The sequence below is a fragment of the Cyanistes caeruleus genome, chromosome 15, assembly GCF_971803275.1.
Source record: "Cyanistes caeruleus chromosome 15, bCyaCae1.hap1.1, whole genome shotgun sequence".
Lineage (NCBI taxonomy): Eukaryota > Metazoa > Chordata > Aves > Passeriformes > Paridae > Cyanistes > Cyanistes caeruleus.
Genome location: NC_141715.1, coordinates 6,436,989 through 6,458,666, shown reverse-complemented (window position 1 = coordinate 6,458,666; position 21,678 = coordinate 6,436,989). Strand labels below are relative to the sequence as shown.

Here is a 21,678-nt window from a genome sequence, read left to right as displayed (position 1 = left end):
GCTGGGACCTGCTGTTTGTGCTGTGCCGGTCGGATGCATCCCGGTGCTTTGGCAGCCAAAGGAAGCAGAAGGCCGACAGTGACGCTGTGAGAGTGGGGAGGAAGCTCCGGCTGCAGGAGGGGATTTCCAGAACATTGTGATCTGCTGCTTATGCAAATCAGAAACTCAAATTAACCTGGCAGGATGGGAGGGCTCTGGGATGGAGGGCAAAGGAGAGGCAGGGGAGGGAGCCGAGGATAGTCAACTGCTGGGAGGGCAGAATGGAGCGTGGAAGGAGAAGGGAGGTATTGGGGAGCATTCCTGCTCCACCAAGCCTCTGCAGTACCCTGCTTTCAGGGTACTGGATCATCCCCTTCAGGGCACTGGATCACACCCTGGCTTTCCAGGGATACTGGGCTGTGTTCACTTTGCTGAGTTTACCCTCTCCCTGAATGAGGGCTTCCTTCTTCCTCTGCCTCTGGCATGTGAGGCTGGACTCAGTGCACCCATTTCACAGGAGACCACCACCTCCTGCCACCCTCTCCTTTCTCCACAGTCAGCAGGAGATGGGTTGTGGTGGGACCTGGTGCAGTAGTCCCATAGTGGGACCAAAAACTGTGGGAACCAGGCCTGGGATTGCTCAGAGGATTTCCTTGCATGCCTCAAGCTTTGAATCATTTGGAGTCTCACTGTACAAAGCCAGCAATAGGCACAGAGGGATTTTCCCCTCTTCCTCTCTCCCCAAGCCGTCTCATTCAGTTGCAATGCCTGAGAACAGGGCTCAGCAGCAGTCATCATGTCCTGGAGAGCTGCTCCAGAGATATGGGACCAGTCCTGGAGAGCTCAGTTGTTTCCCCAGCTCCAGCTCGCCACCTCCCAAGACTGAAGGCTGTTTCTCCCCTCAGAAGAAGGGGAGGAAGGCAGGTGGGATCAAAGTGCCTTTCATTGTGTTAAGAATTAAGGACAATACCCCATCTGCCTCTGTGGCTCCTTCTCTCCAGGTGCTGGCAGCAAAGAGGATGTGCAGTGGCTGAGTCAGAGCAGAGGTCCGGCCCTCTCTGCGCAGCAAACATGGGCTCCTGGGGTTTTCTGGATGTTGCAACCTGTGAAATCTGGCCTTGCCTTTGCCTGGAAGCAAGCCCTTGCCCCCGACATTGCTGGTGAATGTGCAAAGTGTAAATCCCAGACTCTTCCCTGCAGTAGCCCTGAAAGCTAAAGTGTGGAGGGCCAGGATGGACTTGCCTCCAGCCCTTACCCTGCTCACAGCCTTGCTAATTTTTCTCCTTTCCTTTCCACCTCCCTGTTGATCACAGAAGTTAGGCAGGAGATTTTTCACTGACTGCTCTTGGATTGGGTGGGTTGGAGCCAGTGGAGGGAGCAGAGGTGTTCCTGGACAGTGGTGCTATGAAGTGTATTTTCTCTGGAGACTGGGATGCTGCAGGGATAAGGATGATGCTGCTTTTTGAGTGAGTCCCAGAGGCCATGCTAGTGCTTCCCAAGATGCCGTCACCCTCCTGGCATTGCCTAAGGATAGCTAGCTCTGCTGAGCTCAGGCCAGTTTGTGGTTCTTTGTAGGGCAAAAACCCCAGCATGGGGCAGGTGCTGAAATAACCTGTGCTCAAATGGGGTACTGAGAGTGCCGAGTGTTTGCAGCAATTAAAATACCACCGGCTGTTTTGTGCTCCAGCTGAAAGAGCAACTTCTGCAGGAGATGGATTACTATGGCACTGGGGCAAGACAGAGGCTTTTTGGCAGGACTTTTCCAGAAGAGGGAGTTGCTCAAGGAGGAAATCCCATCTCACTCTCCCTTCCTATCCCTAAACATTGTGTGACTCTGCTATCTTGTCTGCATTGTAGGAGCAGCCTGCAGCAGGCGCCAGGGGAATTCCTGACCTTGGGACCAGTGCTCTCTGGTCAGCCAGTCCTCCTGCTGGTGGCATCACCCTGAGCCAGGCTGGGGACTTGCCCTGAGGGGCTGACTTGTGGTCCTGTGCCACTCCAAGACATCCAGGCTGTGGGTGGTGAAATCCCTGGCCATTGGCATATAGCAATTGTGGTACAGCCAGAAAGTTCACTGGAGTGTTTACACCTGTGCCCAGGGAACACCCCCCACCCCAGTACAAACCCCTGAGCGTCTGTTTTGGCAACAAGAATGAAGCAGATGATGGCTCACATGTCGTGGCCCTGTGCTAGCACCGAGCAGGGTTTCCCCCTACTCTGGAGGAACAAGACTCTGCTGCCCCAAATCTCTCTCTCCCAGGAGTGATGGGCTCACCCATGTCTCAAAACTTCCTTGAGCCTTCCTCACCCCTGAGCCGTGTTCCCAGCTGTGGGAAGGTGGCCAGCTCTGCTCCCCACAATCTCTGTGCCAACCTCATCTCCAGAAGCCTCTGCTGCAAAGCTCAGAGCTGCAGTGTGAAACCGCAGGAACAGACTGGCAGATGAAGACTGGGGTTACATCCTCCCTTCAAAACAACTTCTGCAGCTGCTCAGAGTCTTTGAAGCAGGTTCTTGGCCAAGCAGGTGACCCGTAGGCTGCTGCAGGCATGGGGTGTGTTAAGCCCCCCCAGATGCCCAATCCTACTTACACAAAGGGGCTAGACAGAGCTAGATAAATCTCTATGGGGGAGTATAGGGAGGGTAAAAAAGCTTCAACCAGACTGTTTTGCCCCAATAAAGGTTATTTTCTTACAAGGGGATGTTTTACAGGAAGGTATCAAGGGAATTTTTAGTGGGATAATACCCAGCTGAGCTGTTTCAGCTTCCCTGGTTTGTCTCTACATGTTGCTGCTTCTTGACCTCAGCTAGTTTTGAAGTGTTGTAATAATACTGTGTTATTATTCCTAACACTGCTTTGATATTTTGAAGGTGAAGCTTTCCTCACCCAGCTGTTCTGAGGAAGACTAGGGTATTCACGACTTTTTGTTCTGACTTGGAAACAACTGAAAGTGCTGGAATTTCCCGCTTTTGGAAATTCCAGTTCTTTTCTCCTGAGTGTTGGGGGAAGTGCAAACAAGCTGTTTGGGGGTGTAGCCTCTATGGCATGTGCCTTTCGACTGCTTCTTCAGCAGCTTGAAAGCACAGGAAACCGCGTGCGAGGACGGGTGGATGCCATCAAGTCTGATTCGTATCTCTGGTTTATGAAAGCATCATCCACACAACAGCATGAACCCTGCTGGGGATTTTCAGAGGCATGAAGTGAAGCTCTTGGTGAAGTCCCTGCACTGCTGCCAGCCCCACATGCATTTTCAACCCCTTTCTCAGCAAAAGCGTTGCTCAGGGAGATTTTGTGCTGTCTTCAGGGCCCTCCCTGGAGCTGGGGCTGGGCTCTTACCAGAGTTTGCCTACAGGAGCAAGGAGACACCAAGGCTTCTCAGTCCCAGCCAAACCTGCCCCAGTAAGTCAAATGTTCTCGCCCCAGGGTCAGCAACAGTGAGGTTTTATTTATCAGATTTAAAATTGTCTTTTCCATCTGGGTAAATTCCTTGGTTTAGTGGCATGTTCGGGTATGAATTATTTTGCTTCAAGACAGACAATTTCCCTACCCAGACCCCTCTGCTCCCCTCCCCGAGACTCCCCCGCTTGCAATGTGGTGCTGCTTTCCAGCGCAAAGTGAGTTGTTCTCTGGAGGGGACTGAGTGTCCCCTGAAGCCCCCGAAGCTGCGGTGACATCAAGGCAGTGGCTGTGTGCTGGCTCAGACACAAAGGGCCCCAGCTGGCACCTAGTCCTCCCCGCCACACAGGGCCAGCAGAGCCTTTCGGTAGTCGCCAGAGGTGTCCTTCTGCAAGAGGGAGAGCCATGTCAGAAAACCAGCCCTGGGGAAGCCTGGTCCAAGGTGCTGGGCGCAGGGAAGGCACAGCTCCATGCCCTGAACACTCTGCAGATATCCCTGCAGCAGTGGAAGATGCCAGCACATCCTCTCTAAAGCCAGACCAGCCAGCACTGGGGCTGATGGGGGCGGGTTCCCCCTCCCCAGGAGATGCTCAGCCCTTGTGTCGCTCATGGCTCAGGTCCCCTCAGGGCTCAGAGCCAGGACTCAGCCAGACAAGGTGAAGAGCCAGGAAGGGATGTCCCTGTCCCCTCACCTCAATCATGTGGTGCAGCGATTTGTCAAACAGGTCTATGAACTCGCCCCGGATGTTGAGTAGGTCGATCTCGCTCCGAGAAATCATGATCCGGGTCAGGGTCCTCTCATCTGTGCCAGCACCCTGCAAGGGGGAGTTTGAATAAAAAGCCCTGCAGGGACTGGGGCTCACAGATGCCCCTGGCATCTCCAGCACAGACCAAGCTGGGGACCAGGCCCACAGGAGGGCCACAAAAATGAGGCTGGAACACCTGTCCTGTGAGAAAAGGCTGAGGGAACTGGGGTTGTCAGCCTAAAGAAGAGAATGCTCTGGAGAGACCTTATTGCAGTCTTTTAATACTTAAAAGGGGCTTTAGAAAGATGGGGACAGACTTTTTAGCAGGTGATAAGACATGGGGTGATGGTTTTAAGTTAAAAGAGAAGATTCAGACTAGTTACAAGGAAGAAATTGTTTACTATATGGGTGGTGAAACTGACCCAAGTTTCCCAGAAAGGTGGTGGATCTCCACTCTGTGGAAACATTCATGGCCAGTTGGATGGGGCCTTAAGCTGTCTTGAAGATGTCCCTGCCTATTGCAGGGAATTGGACTACATGACCATTAAAGGTCCTTTCCAACCCTAACTGTTCTATGATCTCTCCTTGGACATACGCTGGACTTGCTGTGAACAAGACATCAGCCTGACACTTCTCCTGATAACCCCAAGTGTTGCTTTGAGCTCAGCCCTCCCTACTCCCTAAGGGACAGCCAGAGGACAAACTCCATCCCTTTCAGGGAGTTAAAGCACAGTCCCAGGAAATCCCAGTACAACTCTCTCCCATAGCCCAGCCCCAGGAGGGTCTGCCCTCACCTTCATGGACTTGTAGAGCTTGTCAGCAAAGAAAGCCGGCTTGTTCTTCACACTCCGGACTGCAACACACAGAGGGGACAGAAAGTGGGTTCATGGCACCCAGGGGACACACCACAGCAAGGAGCTGTGGCACCACTGCCTCAGTCGCAACCCCTCCTTGGTACATGGGTGCAGGCCTGGCCGTCTCTGGGGACTCTCTAAGTGCCCCAAGCCCATGCCCCACTGGGAGTCTCCATGGCCCAATGGCAGCGGGAATCTGCTGCCTCACTGCCTTGGCAGTGACAGCTAAAGGGGCTGCCTGCCCTGTGGGGAGCCCTGTCCAGAGGGAGCACTGACCGATGGCCACGAAGGCGTCCCTCACATCTCCCGACATCCGCTTCTTGATGGCGTGCTCCACGTCGTGGTTGGTCATTTTGATGAACTCCTGGAACACTGGGGATGGGGGAGAGGAAAGGGTCACTGCTGAGCTGTTCCATCCCAGCCCTGGGCACCTGGGAGACTTGAGCCTCAGCCGTGGAGACTTCTGGACCAGGTGGGACCAGAGCAGGCTTGGGTGACTTCAACAAGCCACCCCAAATGCCAGGCTATACCATCTCCTCCCACTGACTGCCTCATCCCCAGCACAGCTGGTGAGGCAGGGCTCAGCCTTGAGGGGACCCCCATCTCCCCATCTCCCCCCCAGCCCAAATCCAAGCACTTGTGTTGCAGTTGATGGAGGACTGTGATCCTACCTCTGCAGAGGTGGGGGTAGCTGCGGGTGCAGAGGATGCTGAGGAATCGAGTCTCCAGGGAATCACTGGAGTCATTGCTGGAGACATCCGCAAGTTTCTGCGAGAGAACAGAGTGATGAGGGACGCAGAGAGATGAACATAGCAGAGAGGGACACAGGTGTCAAACAGCTCTTCCTGGGACAGCCAGGAAACCCTTTTGTAATGAGGGTCACCATTTATGAGCAGGAAAATAGCTGGGGAGTTTTTCCCCCTAAAAAAGGCATTTCCGCTGCACAGATGTGAAGCTGCACACTCACAGATTATCTCTAAGAAAGTATGTTTTCCAGTTTTTATGGAAAAAGCTCTGCAATGCTCCTGGTTAAGACCATTTTTGTCCTTTGTGGAGGATGTTTCAGGGGTGACCAACACCACCTGAAGAGGAAATTCAGGGCTGCCAGACACAGAAGCCACCCTGGGGTACAACAGTGCTGCCCATGAAGGAAACAGCTGCCATTCCTCTGTAGGCATCAGTGGGAGGCTGTGCTCATCTCATTCATTAGGATATTGCAGGAGAGTCATCCCTTCCTCAGTTCCTTTTGGGGAGCCAGGGAAGCCAGCCCCAAGTCCCAAGTCCCACACTACCTGGAACATGGGTCCCACACACAGGCAGCGGGCAGGCTTGGTCCCCAAGGGAAGGGCAGATGGCTTCCCCCCTTTCCTGCCCCATGCTGCAGGGAAATGCCCTCATTGCAGGTCCCATCTGTCCCCTTGTCCCCTGTCCTGATACAAGGACACCAGAATCCCAAGCCAGTGAGCATAGCCCATGTGGTCAGAAAGGCCTGGCTGGTGGGGCTGCAATTGCAGCCCCAGCCCTGCACCCCAGGACTGCAGCATCCCTTCAAACATGCAGAAGGGTGAGGAGCAAAAGGCAGGCACTCACCAGGGTCTCAGCAACAACCTGGTAGAGAGAGAGAGAGACAGGAAGACAACAGGGTCAGAAGGTACTGCTCAACCTTTATCTTTCACTGACAAAGCAAGGGAAGTCTAGCAAAATCCCTTAAAACTACCTGTCCCCAGGTCCCCTGCTTCCCCATGAGCAGGACCTGTGTCCTCCTCCAGTTTGGCCTCTACACCAGAACCTTCAGAGGGTGGTCTTTGGCCAAACAAAGTGAGTCCCCCAGCCCTGGAGCTTGGATGCCATCCTTGCTTGGCTCTAGGCTGGTTTCCACCAGCCTGCCCACCTCTGCCAGTGGGATGAGGGGAAGGGCAGCTTTGCTGACAAAATACAGCGTGGTGCCAGGTCAGGTGCCACCCGGCTGGCTCGTCCCTGTGCATGTCATGCCTGGCTCTCTCTGTGCAGCAGGGTGAGGTGGGCAGCAGCACATGCAGCAGGGGTGCAGGCAGTGAATGAGTACTGATGCCTTAGGATTTTAGCTTTTATATCTTTCATATATTTGTTATCCTGCAATTTTTAATATATAACTCTAAACTCCATACAGAGCGCTAGCTGCTGCTTTCCCATTTTAGTCAGACAAAACAATTCCTCTCTAGGCCTGGTAATCAAGGACACCTTACTGTCTCAGGCCACAAGGAATGTAAACAAAAGTGAGTTTGGGGGGAGCCAACTTGGGGTGAATGTCTTCATTACCTGAAGCTGCAATTGGAAGATTAACCCCCAATGTGAAAATGGACCAAACTTATAAAAGTATGAAAACCCATGACCCATTGTCCATTTTTGGGTGTAGCCCCTGGGGGGCTACATGTGCCCTAAAGGTATCTGAAGGCCCTCCAATAACTGCTTTTTAACTGCTTTTTATTCCCTTAATTTTGTCTGGCCTGTTTTAGGTAGTCCTGAAAAGGCATCAGCAGCAGAGATCGTGGCAGAGAGTGTGGCAGGGTGCAGGCAGTGCCTGGGCAGAGAACAGGCAGAGAGTGTGACAGGTACAAGCAGTGCACACACAGGGACACAGGCAGCACAGCATCCACTCCCTCTGCTGGCAGCAGCCCTGCTGGGAATGCTGTGATGCTCTCCCGTGCATTGGAACATCCAGCGCTGGCACAGGACAGCCAAGCAAGAGCTCTGGTTTGACCCTGCACAGATCTTCCCAGCCCCTAATAGAAAAGATGCAGCTCTGAGGAACAGGAGGTCAGGGAACACAGCCTGTGGGTCACAGCTCTCCTGGGACCAGGAGCTGAGCTAGGGAATCACCCCCACACCCCCCTGCACTGCTTCTGGTTGCTCAGCCTTCTCCCTCCAGTTGTGTCTCACCACAGCCCAGGAGAGGTTTGGAGCATGCCAGCGTGTCAGGGCTGCCCCCTGCACAAAACACGGAGGTGGGTGGCTCCTGCAGACCAGCCCAAAGCAGTGTTTGCAGCTCAAGAGCCAAATTTCACCATCAGTGTGTGTTGCTGAACCCCAGAGGGGCAGCTCTGCACAAAAAAGGCTGCAGCCTACTGGTTGGGAACTCCCTGGGACTGCTCTCCCCATGCATGAAGCAGCAGTGTCAAGGGCTTCAGGAACCAGGCATGGGAGCTCTACTTCCAAGAGGGTCATTTCAGCTGGCATCTCCCCCTGCAGTTTACAGAGACCTAGCCCAGCAGCATTTGCTTCCCTGAGAATGTCAATTCCAGACCAGGGCATGCAACATCCTCTTCTATTTTTTTAATGCAAAGTCCACAAGAGCACTGCCAATATGGGTCTTACCTTGGCATCTTCATGTGCCTGTGCAGGGTTGTCTGGTCCTTCATCACGGTTGCCCTGTAGTTGGATACAAAAGTCATGAAGATGGAGAGGGGACATCTCCTGGGAGAGCCCCAAGTGAGGGAGTGGCAGACAGACTCCAGCAGCACTGCCCAGCCAGGGAGTGATGCTCTGTCTTCTCCAGCCACTGTCCTTCCAGACCCCCAGCACTGCCTGTGGCAGGGAGAGGAGAAGACACAATGAAAGCTGCCCTTACCAGAGCCAGGGAGACGAGAATCCTCTTGAAATGGCCTGATGTATCAGAGCTCAGGTCATCTTCCAGGCTCTTGTGGTAGGCTGTGGAGAAGGGATGGCTGAGCCCTGCGCCTCAGCTTCCCACCCACCAGTGCCTGTTGTGCCCGTGATCCCCATGGAAAGCGTGGCTGAAGCAGATGCCTCCATCTACCCAGGGTAGAGGGGATCACCCCAGCAGTTCTAATGCCCTGAGCACAAGCAAAGCCTCTTGCTCCAGGCACTCTGGGGGAAATAGGATCGTTGTGAAAGAGCTCTCAGGGAAGGAAACACTGATGGCAGAGCTGGGGCATGTCACGAGATGGAGAGAGGCGAGGACCAGCGCTCTGCTGGAGGGACTAACATCACAGCACCAAGCCATGGAACCCAACCCAGAGACAAGGCTCTGGAAAGGCCTTGTACAAAGTGATCTGTGCCCAGAACCTGGGTGCTCCCCCCATCCCTCCTGTGTCCTACCTTCCTGATATGCCTCGTTGATAGCCCTGATCTCCTGGTTGTTCCGTGTGGCCATGATTTCGATGAGGACGCTCTCATCTGTGCCGGCCCCCTGGAAGAGAGTGGCACGGTGGGTGCTGCAGGTGCCAACATCAGATGGGGACATGATGGCACTGCCCTGCAGTGCCAGGCAAGGAGGGGTCCAGGTCTATGTCCAGCAAATGGCCCCAAGGGCTGGTAGGAATCAACACAGAAGTGTCCAAGTATGCTGCTAGTGGGCTCCCAACTGGTGTGACTGGTGGATACCAGTGCATGTCACTGGTTTGCCCCTACCCTGGCTCCCCTGTGGCTACCAGCTGGCTGAGCATGCTGGGCTGCAAAGCATGCAACTCTTGAGTGCAAACCAGGTCTTTGTCCTGGTGCTTTCTGATCTTTTTTTCACTTCTCCATAGGAGATGAGACCCTGGGGCATGTGAAACTGTGGGTGTTAACAGCCCTGGGTCACCAGCAGTGTGACAATTACCTCCACAGCCTTCCTCAGTTGCTTGGCATCATACTGCGCCGGTGTCAGCATCAGCCCGAGGATCAGCTTGGCCAAGCTGCCAGACAGCTCAGATTTCAGGTCTGCCATCAGGTCCTGCAAAAAGCATTTGAGGGTTCAGCCCCCAGCTGCTTCTGCAGGGATGGACCAGTTGAGGCAACATGAGAGAAAAAAAAGGAGAGGAGAGCATAGGGCGTGGAGACATCTGTGAAAACCCTTGGAGCAGTTTAAAGTCACATATTTGGGTGGCTCTGGGGAGATTCTGGCTCTGGAGTCCTCTGTGTGGAGCTGAGGATGGGGCAAGTGAAGGGAAGGCACACCCTCGCTTGGGCTGGTGGGGCACCCAGAGTGGGAGGCTGCTATGACAACTCTGTCTCCCTTGGGGGAGTCATGCCAGGGCATGTGAGTGTGCCCCAGCTGCCCACTGCTCCCTGGGCAAGATTCCTTTCAGTGAGGGGCTGATCTCCAAGTGGAAAGGGGACAGGATGTGGGCAGGAGGAAGCAGGGTGGGATGGAGGCTGCAGTACCCTGCCATAATGAGCTTTGTAAGCCTTTAGGATCTGTTGTCTCTGGGCGTTGCTCCTCTTGGTCAGCACGTCTATGATGGCCCCTTCGTCTGTGCCTGCAATGACAGCAGAGCCACACTGTGTCACCATGTCACCTCTGATCATGGCCACACTGCCACACAAACGGGGTAGGCAGGGAAGGGAAAGCTCCCCCAGCTCCATCTCTATTCCCCCTGGGGTTTCCATGCAGCCCTGTGTGGGCCAGGATGGATTTTCTGCCCCAAGAGCGGGTGAGGAGCAGCAGGAAGGGATGAAACTCACAGTCCCCACTTACCCAGGCCCTTCATCGCCTTCCTCAGCACCTGCGCGTCCCCATCATCGTTGAAGTCTCCTGCTGGCTGCACTGTTCCTCGCAGCTGTGGATGCAGAGAGGGGTTTATGTTCTCCAGCCCCCTCGAGATGAGAGGGAGGGAGGAAGGGATGAAGGGATGGAGAGAGGGAGGGATGGAGAGGAGATGGAGAGGAGGAAAGGTGCCACCCAGCAAGCTGAGGCCAAAGCAGGTTCTGTGTTAGTGCAAGCACCTGGGGATCAGTGAGGATCCCCCCACCACTTCCATTAAGGGGCAAACCATAGCCAGACCAGCACAGAGCAGGAAGAAGAGAGCAACAGACAGTCCCTGGAGTCTCTGTGTCCTGCCCAGTGTCACACCTGCCTGCCCTAGCCTGGAACATCTCAGCCTAGGCTGGTAATGTCACTGAGAGACAGAAGAGCAGTCACTGAAAGGATGCCCACTCCTGCCCCACAGTCCTATCCTCCTGTGTCCTTACAGCTCCAAACACATCTCCATCCTCACAGTGTTGTGTAGGGCTCAGGATGTATTTTCTGCACATCCCAAAGCACCCCATTGTGGGAGCTTCAGCTGCATGCAGGCTGCTTCTCCCCATACTGCAGCCATGCCCTGGCCAGCTCTGGGCTGCCCCAGGGGGCAGGAGTTCTTTGGTGGGCACTGGAGCCAGGGCTGCATGTGATGCATTGCAGAGACATGCAGGACCCACTGCCACGAGGGAGGAAGGCCTCAGAGAGAGGAGGGGGTTAGTGGCGGCCACGGGGGGCAGCCAGCCCTGCCATGGTTACATCTTGCCCATCTCGTACCCCAAAACCAGAGAACGGCATCAAGAGAAGCTGGGGAGCGAGAGTCAGAGCAAAGGTGTGGGGCTGGCTGTGCCCCATGGCAGAGAGGAGCAGCCAGGGGTCCCAAGCTGGCAGGCAGCACAGAGGGGGTGCAGGGGGGCTGGGGGTGCTGACCTCTACTTTGACCGCACTAAGCTCCCACATCCGATAGGCCACCTGCGCCGCCTCGGGGAAGAACTCACCTGCAGCACTGCAATGGGAGGGCAAGGACAGGGGACAGTGAGCCATGGGGCCCTGCACCTGCAAACAGCCCCCCCCTCACCCTGTCTTGCTCCTCCACAAGGGGTGTTTTGTATCCACTGGGCACAGGGGCAGGAGCCAGGTGCTTGCTGTGGGGCTGGATGGGTGGGAATGGGAGGAAATGTGTGGTGAATCCCAACCTTCCCCACCAGAGCATCCTCCCTCCAGGGGTTTGGCCCTGCCCTGCAGGGCTCCCACGTGCCAAGAAGGAACCACGACAGTGTGGCTGGCCATGCAGAGGGGCACAGGGCCCCCTGTACCCAACCAGTCACTGTGGGTGCTGTTGGTGCAGGTGCTCCACCAGGCTTTGACCCAGATGTTGTACCCAGCACCAAGGGGATGAAGAGGGACGAAGGGGGGTCACTAGTGGTCTTACTCATCATCCCCTCCACACAGCTTCAGCAGAGCCTTCTTGTACTCCCCAGATGTGTCCTCCTGGAAAGGCAGATGGAGACAGAGAACCATGCAGTAGGTAGAGTCAAGGCAGTGAACTGTGTCCTCAGAGATGGACACCCAGCACAGCCCTCCCAGGGGCACAGGCATCGTCAGGGAGGCAGCACCAGCAGCTGCTTGGAGGGTGAGTGGGGAACCCCAGCAGTTACCTTGATCATGTTGTAGAGAGATTTCTCATACTTGGTCCTGAACACCTCCCGGATGTCCAGCATGTCGATCTCGCTGCGGGACACCATGATGCGGATCAGCGTGTTGTCTCTCGTGCCCAGGCCCTGCAGTGGAGCAACCCCCACATCAAGCCTGGGATGGCCAAGCATCTCAGCCCATCACACATGAAACCCTCTATCTGATTTCTATCCAGCCCTGATTCTGGAGGAATAAATTCTTTGGAGGAAAGGGCAGAGAGCCCAGGTCACTTAAGTCCTGCCTTCATGGACCTGTGTCACCCTGCTCTCCAGCAGCACCCCATGGCAAGGGGACCCCTCCTCTGGCCAGATCCCTGCAGTGCTGGGGAGACCCTACAGAGAAGGGAAAATCCACTCACCTTCATGGCCTTGTAGAGCCTTTCAGCAAAATACTCTGCTGTGCTTCTGATGCATTTCACTGCAGGGAAATTGAGGTGTGGTGAGGGATGCCAGCACCCAGCTTCACCAGTGCCCCCAGTCTCTGAGCACCCACACCCCATGGGAACCACAGCCAGCATCCCCACCCACCCTGAAGGAGCCTCCCTGAGCTCCCTGATACCAGGTACAGCCACAGCCCTGACTCTGCTGGCCCCAGTGCTGAGCCCTCCCAGTCCAGGAAGGGCAGTGGTGTGTTTTTCCAGGATCCTCATGCAGGGCTGGCTTACCCACAGCCAACATCAGCTTCTCAAAGTCACCAGAGAGCTCTCCCCGGATGCTCCTCTCAATGGGCTTCCCAGCAATCTTCAGATATTCATCAAAGACTGTGGGATGAGAGCAAGGAAATGCCTGCAGAAACTGCTAAGTTATGTTCAGGCCCACCCTGAGCCTGCAGGTGATGCTCACCCAGGCGGAGATGCTGCCTGCTCCTCCGGCCAAGGATGTAGATGAACTGGGCCTCATCCGTGCCCCATTTCAGCTCGCCAGCTTCCAGCAGGTCCTTGTGGGATGGAGAAGGTAGCACAGCCTGACTCAGGGTGCTGCCCTTGGCACCCACCCACCTGCAGCCTAAATCCAGATGTCCCAGTGCCACCAGCTCCATCCTTGCCCAGATACCACCTATCACAGTGACCCACCAAGCCTCACCTTGGCATCCTGCTCCACCAAGTCCTCGCTCACCACATCATCCTCTTCCCTGGCACCCTGTGAGAGAGAGATGGGCTCAGCCCTGCAGGGCACAGGCACCCACCACCTACAGATGCTGGACAGATGGACATACCTGAAGCAGAACAACGAGCATCTTCTTGAAGTGACCCGATGTATCTCCAACAATGTCAGCTTCCAGGTCTCTCTCATAGGCTGGGGAAGAGGAAGGGAAGACGTCAGACATGGAGAGCTGGATCCCTTCACCTGTGCCCTTTTTGTGGCCCAAGGGGACACAGGGCAGCCCCTGCCCTTTCTCAGCCCTCACCATCTTTGTAGGCAGCCACCAGGTCATGGATCTGCTGGTTGGTGCGGGAGGCGAGGATCTCAATGAGGCACTTCTCATCCGTGCCAACGCCCTGGGGGCAGAGACACAGCCCCATGAGCCGTGGGGCTGGCTGGGGTGTCCTCAGAGGGGCCCTGGGGGGTGTGCCCACCCCTTACCGAGATGGCATCTTTGATCTCTTTGGCATCTCCGTAAGCTGGGGGCCGCATCAAGCTCACGATCAGCCGCTCAAACTTCCCGGTCAGCTCGTACTTCAGGTCTGCAATGAGGTCCTGGTGGAGGGGGAGAAAGGGGCTGGGGGATCCTTTGCTCCACAGCATCTCCAAGTGGGTCCAGGGAGCAGTGGGTCCCTGCGTGGGCTGGGTGGTGGCAGCCAGGACCACTTGTGTTTGCAGTGGGGGCACGGGCCAGGGAGTGTTCCTGGCTTTACCTTCCCATAGAGGGATTTGTAGGCTTGGCAGATCTCCACCCGCTGCTTGTTGCTTCTGGATGTGATCAGGTCGAGGATGGCCTCCTTGTCACTGCCTGTGGGGAGAGCCAGGAGTCACCACAGCCACCCTGCTGTGCCCAAAGCTGCTCTGGAGGTGGGGCTGGGAGGAAAAAGCAGAGCCAAGCTGGCTCCAGGGAGGAAAGGAAACCAGGAGAGCTTGGGGTAGTCTGGAGGAGCATCCATACCAAATCCTTTCATGGCATTGTACAAGGCCTCTGCATCCTGGTTGGCGTCAAAGCCCTGGAAATCCTTCACTGAGCCCCTGTAGACCTATGGGAAAGGAGGGGAGAAGGTACAAGAGGAAGGAGCAGCCCCAGTGCAATTGGGGAAATAGAAGTTGAAGCAGAGCAGGGTTGAGGTGACATCTGTTGTGGCTCAGGTTGCCCAAGGCAAAGCTCAGCCTCAGACATAAACAGTTGTTCTCCTCTGCAGTTGTTTCCTTTCCCATTTGCTCTCCCTACAGAGGGAATTAATTTTCCAGTGCCTGTTGCAAGCAAGGAACCACTCTGGATGCTGAGGATGCCTGGGCTCTGCATGGCCTCCAAGCAATGAGACAAATTTACAGGCACAAATGGACTGCTAAGTGGAAAACACTGAGAAGCACCAGAGCTGCCAACATGAACAGTTCATGCTCCAGCATGAACTCCCATGGGACCCAGGCTGATCCAATGGGTTGGAGCAGAAGTCCTGGATATTGGGAAAGACTTTCCTGAGAGCCTGAAAAATCCTGAGGATTGATATAATCCACTTCTATCTGCTCTTCTGCCACTTCCAGACTGCACAACAGGGACCCCAGGAATGACACCTCCAGAAGAGACCTCAGGAAAAAGGAAGGACCAAAATCCCCCTTCCCAGGTCAGCTTTGTCCAGGGGAATTCACCCCATGGGAGCCTGGAGCTGGACTCTGAATGAGATCAGCACCAGTCTGGGTGGAAGCAGATGTGAAACCATCCTGGCCCCACATAGAGAACAGGGATATGTCCCCACCAGAAGCACGGAGTGGGAAGAAGTGAGCAGCAGCATTTCCTCTGCAGTCTTGCTGAGAAACAGGAGGGAGCTGGGAGCTGAGCTGGGGCTGTCAGCTGTGTCAGAACCCTGGGAAACTGAGCATCCTCCTTTGGCTCTGCTTGTACCATGTGCCAGCTGGGTATGTGCACTTCCCTGGGCTCATCTGCTCAGGATCTGCTGCACGGCTTCTTTAAGATCCTCAGGAGCTGTAGAAGAGCCCAGGCCTGCTGCCAGCATGGACATCTAAAGCCAGCACATCCTCGGAGAAGACCAACATCAATGTCCCTGGCCCAGGAAGTGCCTCCAGGAATGAACCCAAGGAGGTGGACTCAGGGCAGCTCCATACTCACCACCCTCCTGGGTCCCATCCCAGTGTCACAGCACAACAGCTCTGCTGCACATCCCACCCAGCACCTTCAGAAACAAACCAGCCTCTCTCCTCCTGTTTGCCAGAGAGAAACTGGGCACATGCCACAGGCCCTCTTGGGAGGAGCTGCTGGCACTGGTGCTCCATGTGGCAGGGACCAAGAAGGAGATGCTGCCCTTCCAGGGAAGCAGGCGGGCACGGGACAGATCGTATTGCAGGTGATTCATCAGGAGAGCTGGATTTAGCCCCACTTCCCGGCAGCTCCCAGGCCCTCCTGGCTTGGCACAAGCTGCTCCCACACACATGCCTTGCAGGGATGGAAATAAATTGCAAGGCAAAGGAGGTGCCTGGAGGCAGCAGGAGTGAACAGGGGAGGCTGGAGGGTACAGGGAAGTCAAAATGTTTGCTGTGGTTAAATGGAGAGGAAGAGCAGGGCTGTGTTCCTGCCTGCTGAGCTACTGAAGCATGAACTGCCTGCCTTACTGGGGCAAGGGAAACTGAGGCAGGAGCTCAGTGTTCTGCATTCCCATACTCCCTGCATTCTCTGTGGGAATGAGCCCCAGGGAAGTGGGGGAACATCAGTTAGGATGGAAACAGCATCTACCCACTGCATACTCTTCATACCCCCATCCCACTTTCCATCCTATTTCAGCTGCCAGGGGCCTCCTGCCTCCCCTCCTCCATCCTCTGAGTCATCCTGGCCTGTCCGGGACCTCTCAGCTAAAAATAAGCCACACTGGGGCCAGGAGGGTGGAAGCAAAATTCCCAGTGTGCCTTCACTCTCTTCTACCCCATGGCTGCTTGTGGTCCTGGAAACCATTTACTGCAGGAAAATGCTCACCTGCACTGTGCCTCAGTTTCCCCACCTAGAGCAACCACTGCCTTAGCTGGGCAGGAAGCTTTGGGTAGTAAGGCTGGAGGAGATAATTGTTTGATTTCTCCAGGGGATGGAAAGCAGAGCCTGTTCCCAGCAGTGGAGAAGGGAGGCTCTGGGCTGGGACTCCTCCCCTGCCTGCAGGCAGGCTGTACTGAGCCGCCCACCGAGCTAGGGCTTTCCACCCACACTGAGATGTTTTCCTGGCTACAGGGGAGCACCTGCTCACCCAGCTGCCACACTGCACCTGCCCCGGTCTGGAGCGGGAAGCAATCCAGGCTGGGGAGAGGGGAAAGGCCCAAACAGGGCTGCATGCCTTGCAACATGATCAGGAGGGTGTTTTCTCCATCAAATGCCCAAATTCCCAGTGCAATATCTCTTCTCCTCCCCTTCTCGTGGCCCTGCTTCTCTTCCCCATCCCTCTGTGGTCCCAAAAGGATTTTTTCTCCTTGCTGTCCCTGCTCCCCAGCCCAGCACTTCCCCCATCTGTATCACATCCAGCACTGGCTGGAGAGTCAGGAATGTAAACAGGCTCAGGGCAGCATGGTGTCCGTGCATGTCACCACGTCCTTGCTGCTGCTGGAGATCCTGCCCCAGCTCTGGGGTCTGCCCTGCGGCAGCCAACCCTGCAGTGTGGAGGTCACCCTTACCTTTCCTTGGGGTGCCATGGCTTCCCAAGCTGGAAATCACTCTGGAACGAGGGCAAGGAGGAGCTGTGGAAGGGAACAGAAAGGGCAGTGTGAGCCAGGCTCCTGTCTGCAGGTGCTGTTAGAGAAGGGAGGGTTTGTTCCCTCCTGGGGTGTGGCTGTGCTGCCCATGGGAGAGCAATGCCAGGTGCTGCAGGATGGCTCAGGGACAGGGGCTTTGCCAGCCACCCTGTGCTTACTGAGCCTTGATATCTGGCTCTGAGGGGACCCCACAGGCCAGGGGCAGTGCACAGCTGCACAGCTTCCTGCCAGCACCAAGAGAAACCAGAGGGGAAAAATGTGCTGAATACATGGAAACAAGCCGAGCATCCTCTGCAGGGCTGGGCCTTCTCACTGCACCCCTCAATGTCCCTTCTGCTCCCCTGCAGCCCCAAGCCCTGGGGCCACCCCAGCTTTAGCAGCTGCTGGGGACATTTCCTTGTCACCTGGTGCTGGGCAGCCCCCACACTATCCCCACTATCTGAGTTTCTGTGCAGCGATCAAGGCCACCATCAGTCCCACACATCCTTGGAGACCAGCAAACACAGCTGGGTTTCCAGGGTAACTTGCAGGTTGTTTTCTAACACCAGCACCGTTTATAACTGCAACCCACTGCAGTATGGGCTCTCAAAAAAAGTCCCCCAGCAGCGCCATTTGCTCCGAGGAAGCTGGTAGAGGGAGAAAAACAGCTGGAAAATGGAGCCCAGCCATGAATGAACCGCTGAGTGTCAGCTGAGGCCAGCCATGAGGCACAGCCCCGCCTGGCTCCTTCACCCTCCCTCTGAGACACGTTGCAGAAAAATTCAAAGCAGAGCAGGGCCACTCTGGGGGATTCCTGACCCCAAACGAGTTCGGTTTCATGCCATGGAGCGAGCAGGAGAAATCACATGAACTCCCCTGGCTTGGCTGCACATCCCTGCAGGAGCACCCATGCAAGGGGAAACCCAGCCCTGGAGCCATCAGTGCAGCTGGGTCCCCCTGCTTGGGTACAGGAAGCTTTTAACACCCACAGGCACCCTGGTTGAGGGGAGAAAGCTCTGCAGAAACCCAGAGCTGCTTTCCCCTCCCTTTCCCTCTCCAGCTGGGGAGGCTGTGAGCCTCACCCCCTTCACATGGCTCCTGGCTGCGGGACGGTCCCCACATGCAGTGGGGCTGCACTGCGGCCGGATGCTGGATGGGTGCCAGGGATCCCACCCCAGGCACATGCAGCCTGTTAACGCCACTTCGGAGCCTGCACATGAAGCCGTGAACCCTCCTGGCAGAGGGGAAATCCGGCATGGCACGGCTGTTCTCCCTCACTCCATGCATGTGCCAGCGGGGCTGAGACCACCCAGCTCATCTCGGTGGTGGTGGAGAATCGCCGAGCACACCCAGTCCCCGACCTGTCCTTGTAGTGCCCCATCCCTGTGCCACATCCCTGTGCCCCATCCCTGTGCCCCATCCCTGTACCCCATCCCTGTGCCCTATCCCTGTGCCCCATCCCTGTGCCCCATCCCTGTGCCCCATCCCTGTGCCCCATCCCTGTACCCCATCCCTGTGCCCTATCCCTGTGCCCCATCCCTGTGCCCCATCCCTGTGCCCCATCCATGTGCCCCATCCCTGTACCCCATCCCTGTGCCCCATCCCTGTGCCCCATCCCTGTGCCCCATCCCTGTGCCCCGGGAAAAACCCCAGACAAACACACCCTGTCCTTTGGGCAGCAGTGGCCCAGCATGGGGGTACACCTGCCCCCCACCCAACAAGGGAGAAACGTGTGTTATTGAGGATCCCGTGAGGAATCCTCAATGATGTGCACAGCCTTTGTGGAAGCCTCTGTTCCACCAGCAATGCACCTCCAGCCTCTCCAAAGGTCTGAGCTCAGGGGCTGCACCCCAGGAGCCCGACTGCCTTGCGGGGCTCCCCGGCACAGAGACCACAACACCCGCTGTCCTGAACTTCCCCGGGTTAAGAAAAATACCTGCATCCATCCTCCCGGTGGGGCTGCGGACATCCCCAAAATTCCCTGCCCCACCCTACTGCCAAAAGGCCTCCCGGGCCTCCAGGAGCTCCGAGCCCCTGGGCAGCTGCGGGGTGAATTTACCTGCGCAAAACCTGCTGGGTACCAAACCGGGGGGGTCCGCAGCTTGGATCCCAGCTGGAAGGAAGGAGGGATGGGTGTTTCCCAGCCGCCGCAGCACCAAAGCACGGACCAAAGCGCATCCCGGCCGGGACACACCCAGCGGGACCCGCAGCCCCACCGCAGCGCAGCCCCCCGCGGCTTGCCAAGAAGCAAAGATTTTTCATAAAAATAACCCGGAACCCCAGGGATTCCCCCTGCAGCCACCCCTTGGAGGGAGCCTCCGCTTGCACAGCTCACCGCCCAGCCCGGCCAGGGCTTTGCACGACCTTCCTCCCCCCCGGCCGCTGCGGGGGAAAGCGGCCGGCGCCGCCCGGCCCCGTCCCGCAGCGGGCACTGACCGCAGCGCGGAGCCTCCGCTCGCCCGGGCTCTTCCTGCGGCCGAGCGCTCGTCCTTGGCCGGCAGCTGTTTCCTCACGGCGAGACCGCCCCCCGAGTCCCCGCCTGCCGCGGCCAGGGCCACATCCCACCCCCGGTGCCACGCCAGGCCTCGGGGAGCCGCGGCGCTCAGTGTCACCCCAGTCAGCCCAGCCTGCCCGCTGTGCGGAGCCCCCGGCACAAGAGCCCCGCTGGGCTGGCCAGGGGCGCTGTGCCAGCAGCGGTGACACGCACACTGCCAGGCAATAGCGGCGATTGCATTTCAGCTACGGAAATGTCGCCCCTTCTGTCCCCACTGCTGCGGTTTCCTGGTTTCCAGGGCACCCCTCCCGGTCCTGCCGCCAGCCACCTCCTCCTGCACCGAATCACACCCTTCCCTGCTCAAGGCTGGGAAATGTCCATCCCTGACTCTCTGCAGGAGCCTGAGGAGGGAAGAATGGCCCGACCTTGTTCTCCCAGGGCCCGCTTAAGGAGGGAGGTGCTGACCAAGGCTCTGCAATGAGCACCCACGGGGCTGGACCCGAGCTGGCACGATGGTTTTCCACCCAATCCTTTCTTCCCGTGCTGCAGACACGGATGGGGTGCAGGATGAGTCTCTCCAGGATGCTTCTGGCAGGCTGTACCGTTGCTTGCAGTGCCCCGAGGCCGTTTCCTTCTGTGCCTCACCCACGTTTAACCCGGCTCCTTTGGCACCACCCTTTGCCAGCCTGCACAGAGGCCTCAGCAGGGCTGGAGGAGCTGGTGGGGCTTCCCAGGAGCCACGGCCGGTGGTGTCTGACACCAGCCAGAGCAGATAAACCCACGGAGCCCTGGAGATGCTGAAGGCTGCTGGTGTGTAACCTTTCAGGCATCCCAGCCCTGGTGGTACCCAGTGGTTTGAGCATCTCTCTGAGGCTGCAGGGCAGCTGAGCTGCTCAGCCCTGCCTGAGCTGGGCAGTGTGGGCCCAGGCTGGGACATGCTGGACGGCTGGCATGCAGCCATAGGGCTGTGCTCCCCTGGAGGAGCCTGGCAGGGGAGACCCTCACGGCCTCCTAGCGCTGGCTGCTCCTTCCTGCCCTGTTTTTCCCTCAGCAATGTTCCCTTGGGCTGGCATTGGTATCTGGAGACCTCCCTCGTGTGAGATGGCGTGGGTGACAAGCACGGCTTTGTTCACCCTGTGCTGCAGCGTGGGACAACAGCCCTGCTCTCCCCAGCTGGGCCATGGTATGCTGAGCCCCCCTGCCCCAGAGGTGCTCGCAGTGTCCAGCAGCTCACAGGGTCTCTAGGTATGGGGCTGCCCCATAGAGCCAGGACATGGGAGCCTTGTGGTTGGTGTACATCTATGCTTTAGATGCTCTGGATCCTTCCTTGCATTGCTCCTGCATGGCTCCTGCTCCCTTCCTCTGCTCCTTGCCAGCTGAAAACCAGAGGATGGGCTGAGCCACAGCCTGAGAGTTTTTTGTCCCAAAATACTGTAAGCATACTCAGCCTGAGCATTGTCTACAATAAAATCAAAGCTAGGTCTTCATCCCAGGCATGTCTACCAAAACACCTCTCTCAGCCTCCCCTCAGAGCCCAGACTTGGTCCTCTTCTCCCAGGATGCTGATGACCAACCAGGTCACCCCATCACTTCCTCCATGACCTCTCCTTGCCAGGAGCAGCTGTGCAGAACAGCCATGCTGGTGCCCAAGGACACTCATGTGCCTTACTGTCCCCAAGGAGCCTTACCTGGGACCCCCATTCACACAGCCCTGTGTCCTCATTTAAGCCCAACTCTGGACTTACCCCTGCCCCTGCTTGAACTCTGCTGCTCAGCCCCCGTGTGCTACACCCCAGGAATGCCCAAATACCAGGGAAGTGCAAGCAGCCTCAGGATTTTGCTTCGGGGAGTTACAGCTGGACATGCTGCTGCAAGCATCCCATGGAGCTGGGTCTGTGCTCCTCTGCCTTGGTGCTGCAGTCCATTCAGGGACCTGTTCACCTCCCTCTGTGTTCCCCAGGGGGAGCTGGGGTCAGTCATAGATTTAGGTGCACGCACCCCTAAACCCCATCCCAGCCTTGTTACTGCTCCTTTCTGCCCGAATTTCCTCCAAAACCAGCTCCACAGACTGAGATGTGGGTCTTGGTGTGTGGGACAGAGCTCCCTTCCACCTGCCCAGGGGGCTTGGAAAATGAAATTCCCTCA

At 56.8% G+C, this 21,678-nt stretch overlaps 1 protein-coding gene across 9 annotated transcripts; it reads right to left on the bottom strand.

Moving 5' to 3' along the window:
* Window positions 1-3,402: 3,402 nt before the first annotated feature.
* On the bottom strand, window positions 3,403-19,809 carry ANXA6 (annexin A6). 9 transcript variants are annotated; one of them, XM_086851428.1, is made up of 26 exons: window positions 19,476-19,809; window positions 19,099-19,152; window positions 16,983-17,045; window positions 14,269-14,353; window positions 14,024-14,118; window positions 13,752-13,865; window positions 13,576-13,666; window positions 13,384-13,463; window positions 13,251-13,307; window positions 13,011-13,104; window positions 12,833-12,928; window positions 12,527-12,585; window positions 12,132-12,254; window positions 11,906-11,964; window positions 11,404-11,479; window positions 10,432-10,513; window positions 10,119-10,213; window positions 9,574-9,687; window positions 9,072-9,162; window positions 8,581-8,660; window positions 8,310-8,381; window positions 5,645-5,741; window positions 5,250-5,345; window positions 4,914-4,972; window positions 4,066-4,188; window positions 3,403-3,761 (listed from the first exon to the last, which is right to left on the bottom strand). In XM_086851428.1, exons 3-26 carry the CDS (start codon window positions 16,998-17,000, stop codon window positions 3,702-3,704), a joined length of 2,016 nt encoding a protein of 671 aa, XP_086707554.1. In that variant the 5' UTR covers window positions 17,001-17,045; window positions 19,099-19,152; window positions 19,476-19,809; the 3' UTR covers window positions 3,403-3,701. The 9 variants fall into 9 exon arrangements, with proteins under 9 accessions (XP_086707554.1, XP_023791699.1, XP_086707558.1 ...); XM_023935931.2 differs by lacking the exon at window positions 19,099-19,152 and adding an exon at window positions 6,564-6,581 and having other exon boundaries at window positions 8,328-8,381; window positions 19,476-19,744; XM_086851432.1 differs by having other exon boundaries at window positions 8,328-8,381; window positions 19,476-19,663.
* Window positions 19,810-21,678: the final 1,869 nt, after the last annotated feature.

Excerpts from the sequence above, each read along its gene's own strand:
- ANXA6 (XM_086851428.1), bottom strand. Across the intron at positions 10,514-11,403 it reads TTAGTGCGGTCAAAGTAGAG|CTGCGAGGAACAGTGCAGCC; the intron begins GTCAGCACCCCC and ends CTGCATCCACAG. Across the intron at positions 5,346-5,644 it reads CTACCCCCACCTCTGCAGAG|TGTTCCAGGAGTTCATCAAA; the intron begins GTAGGATCACAG and ends CCCCATCCCCAG.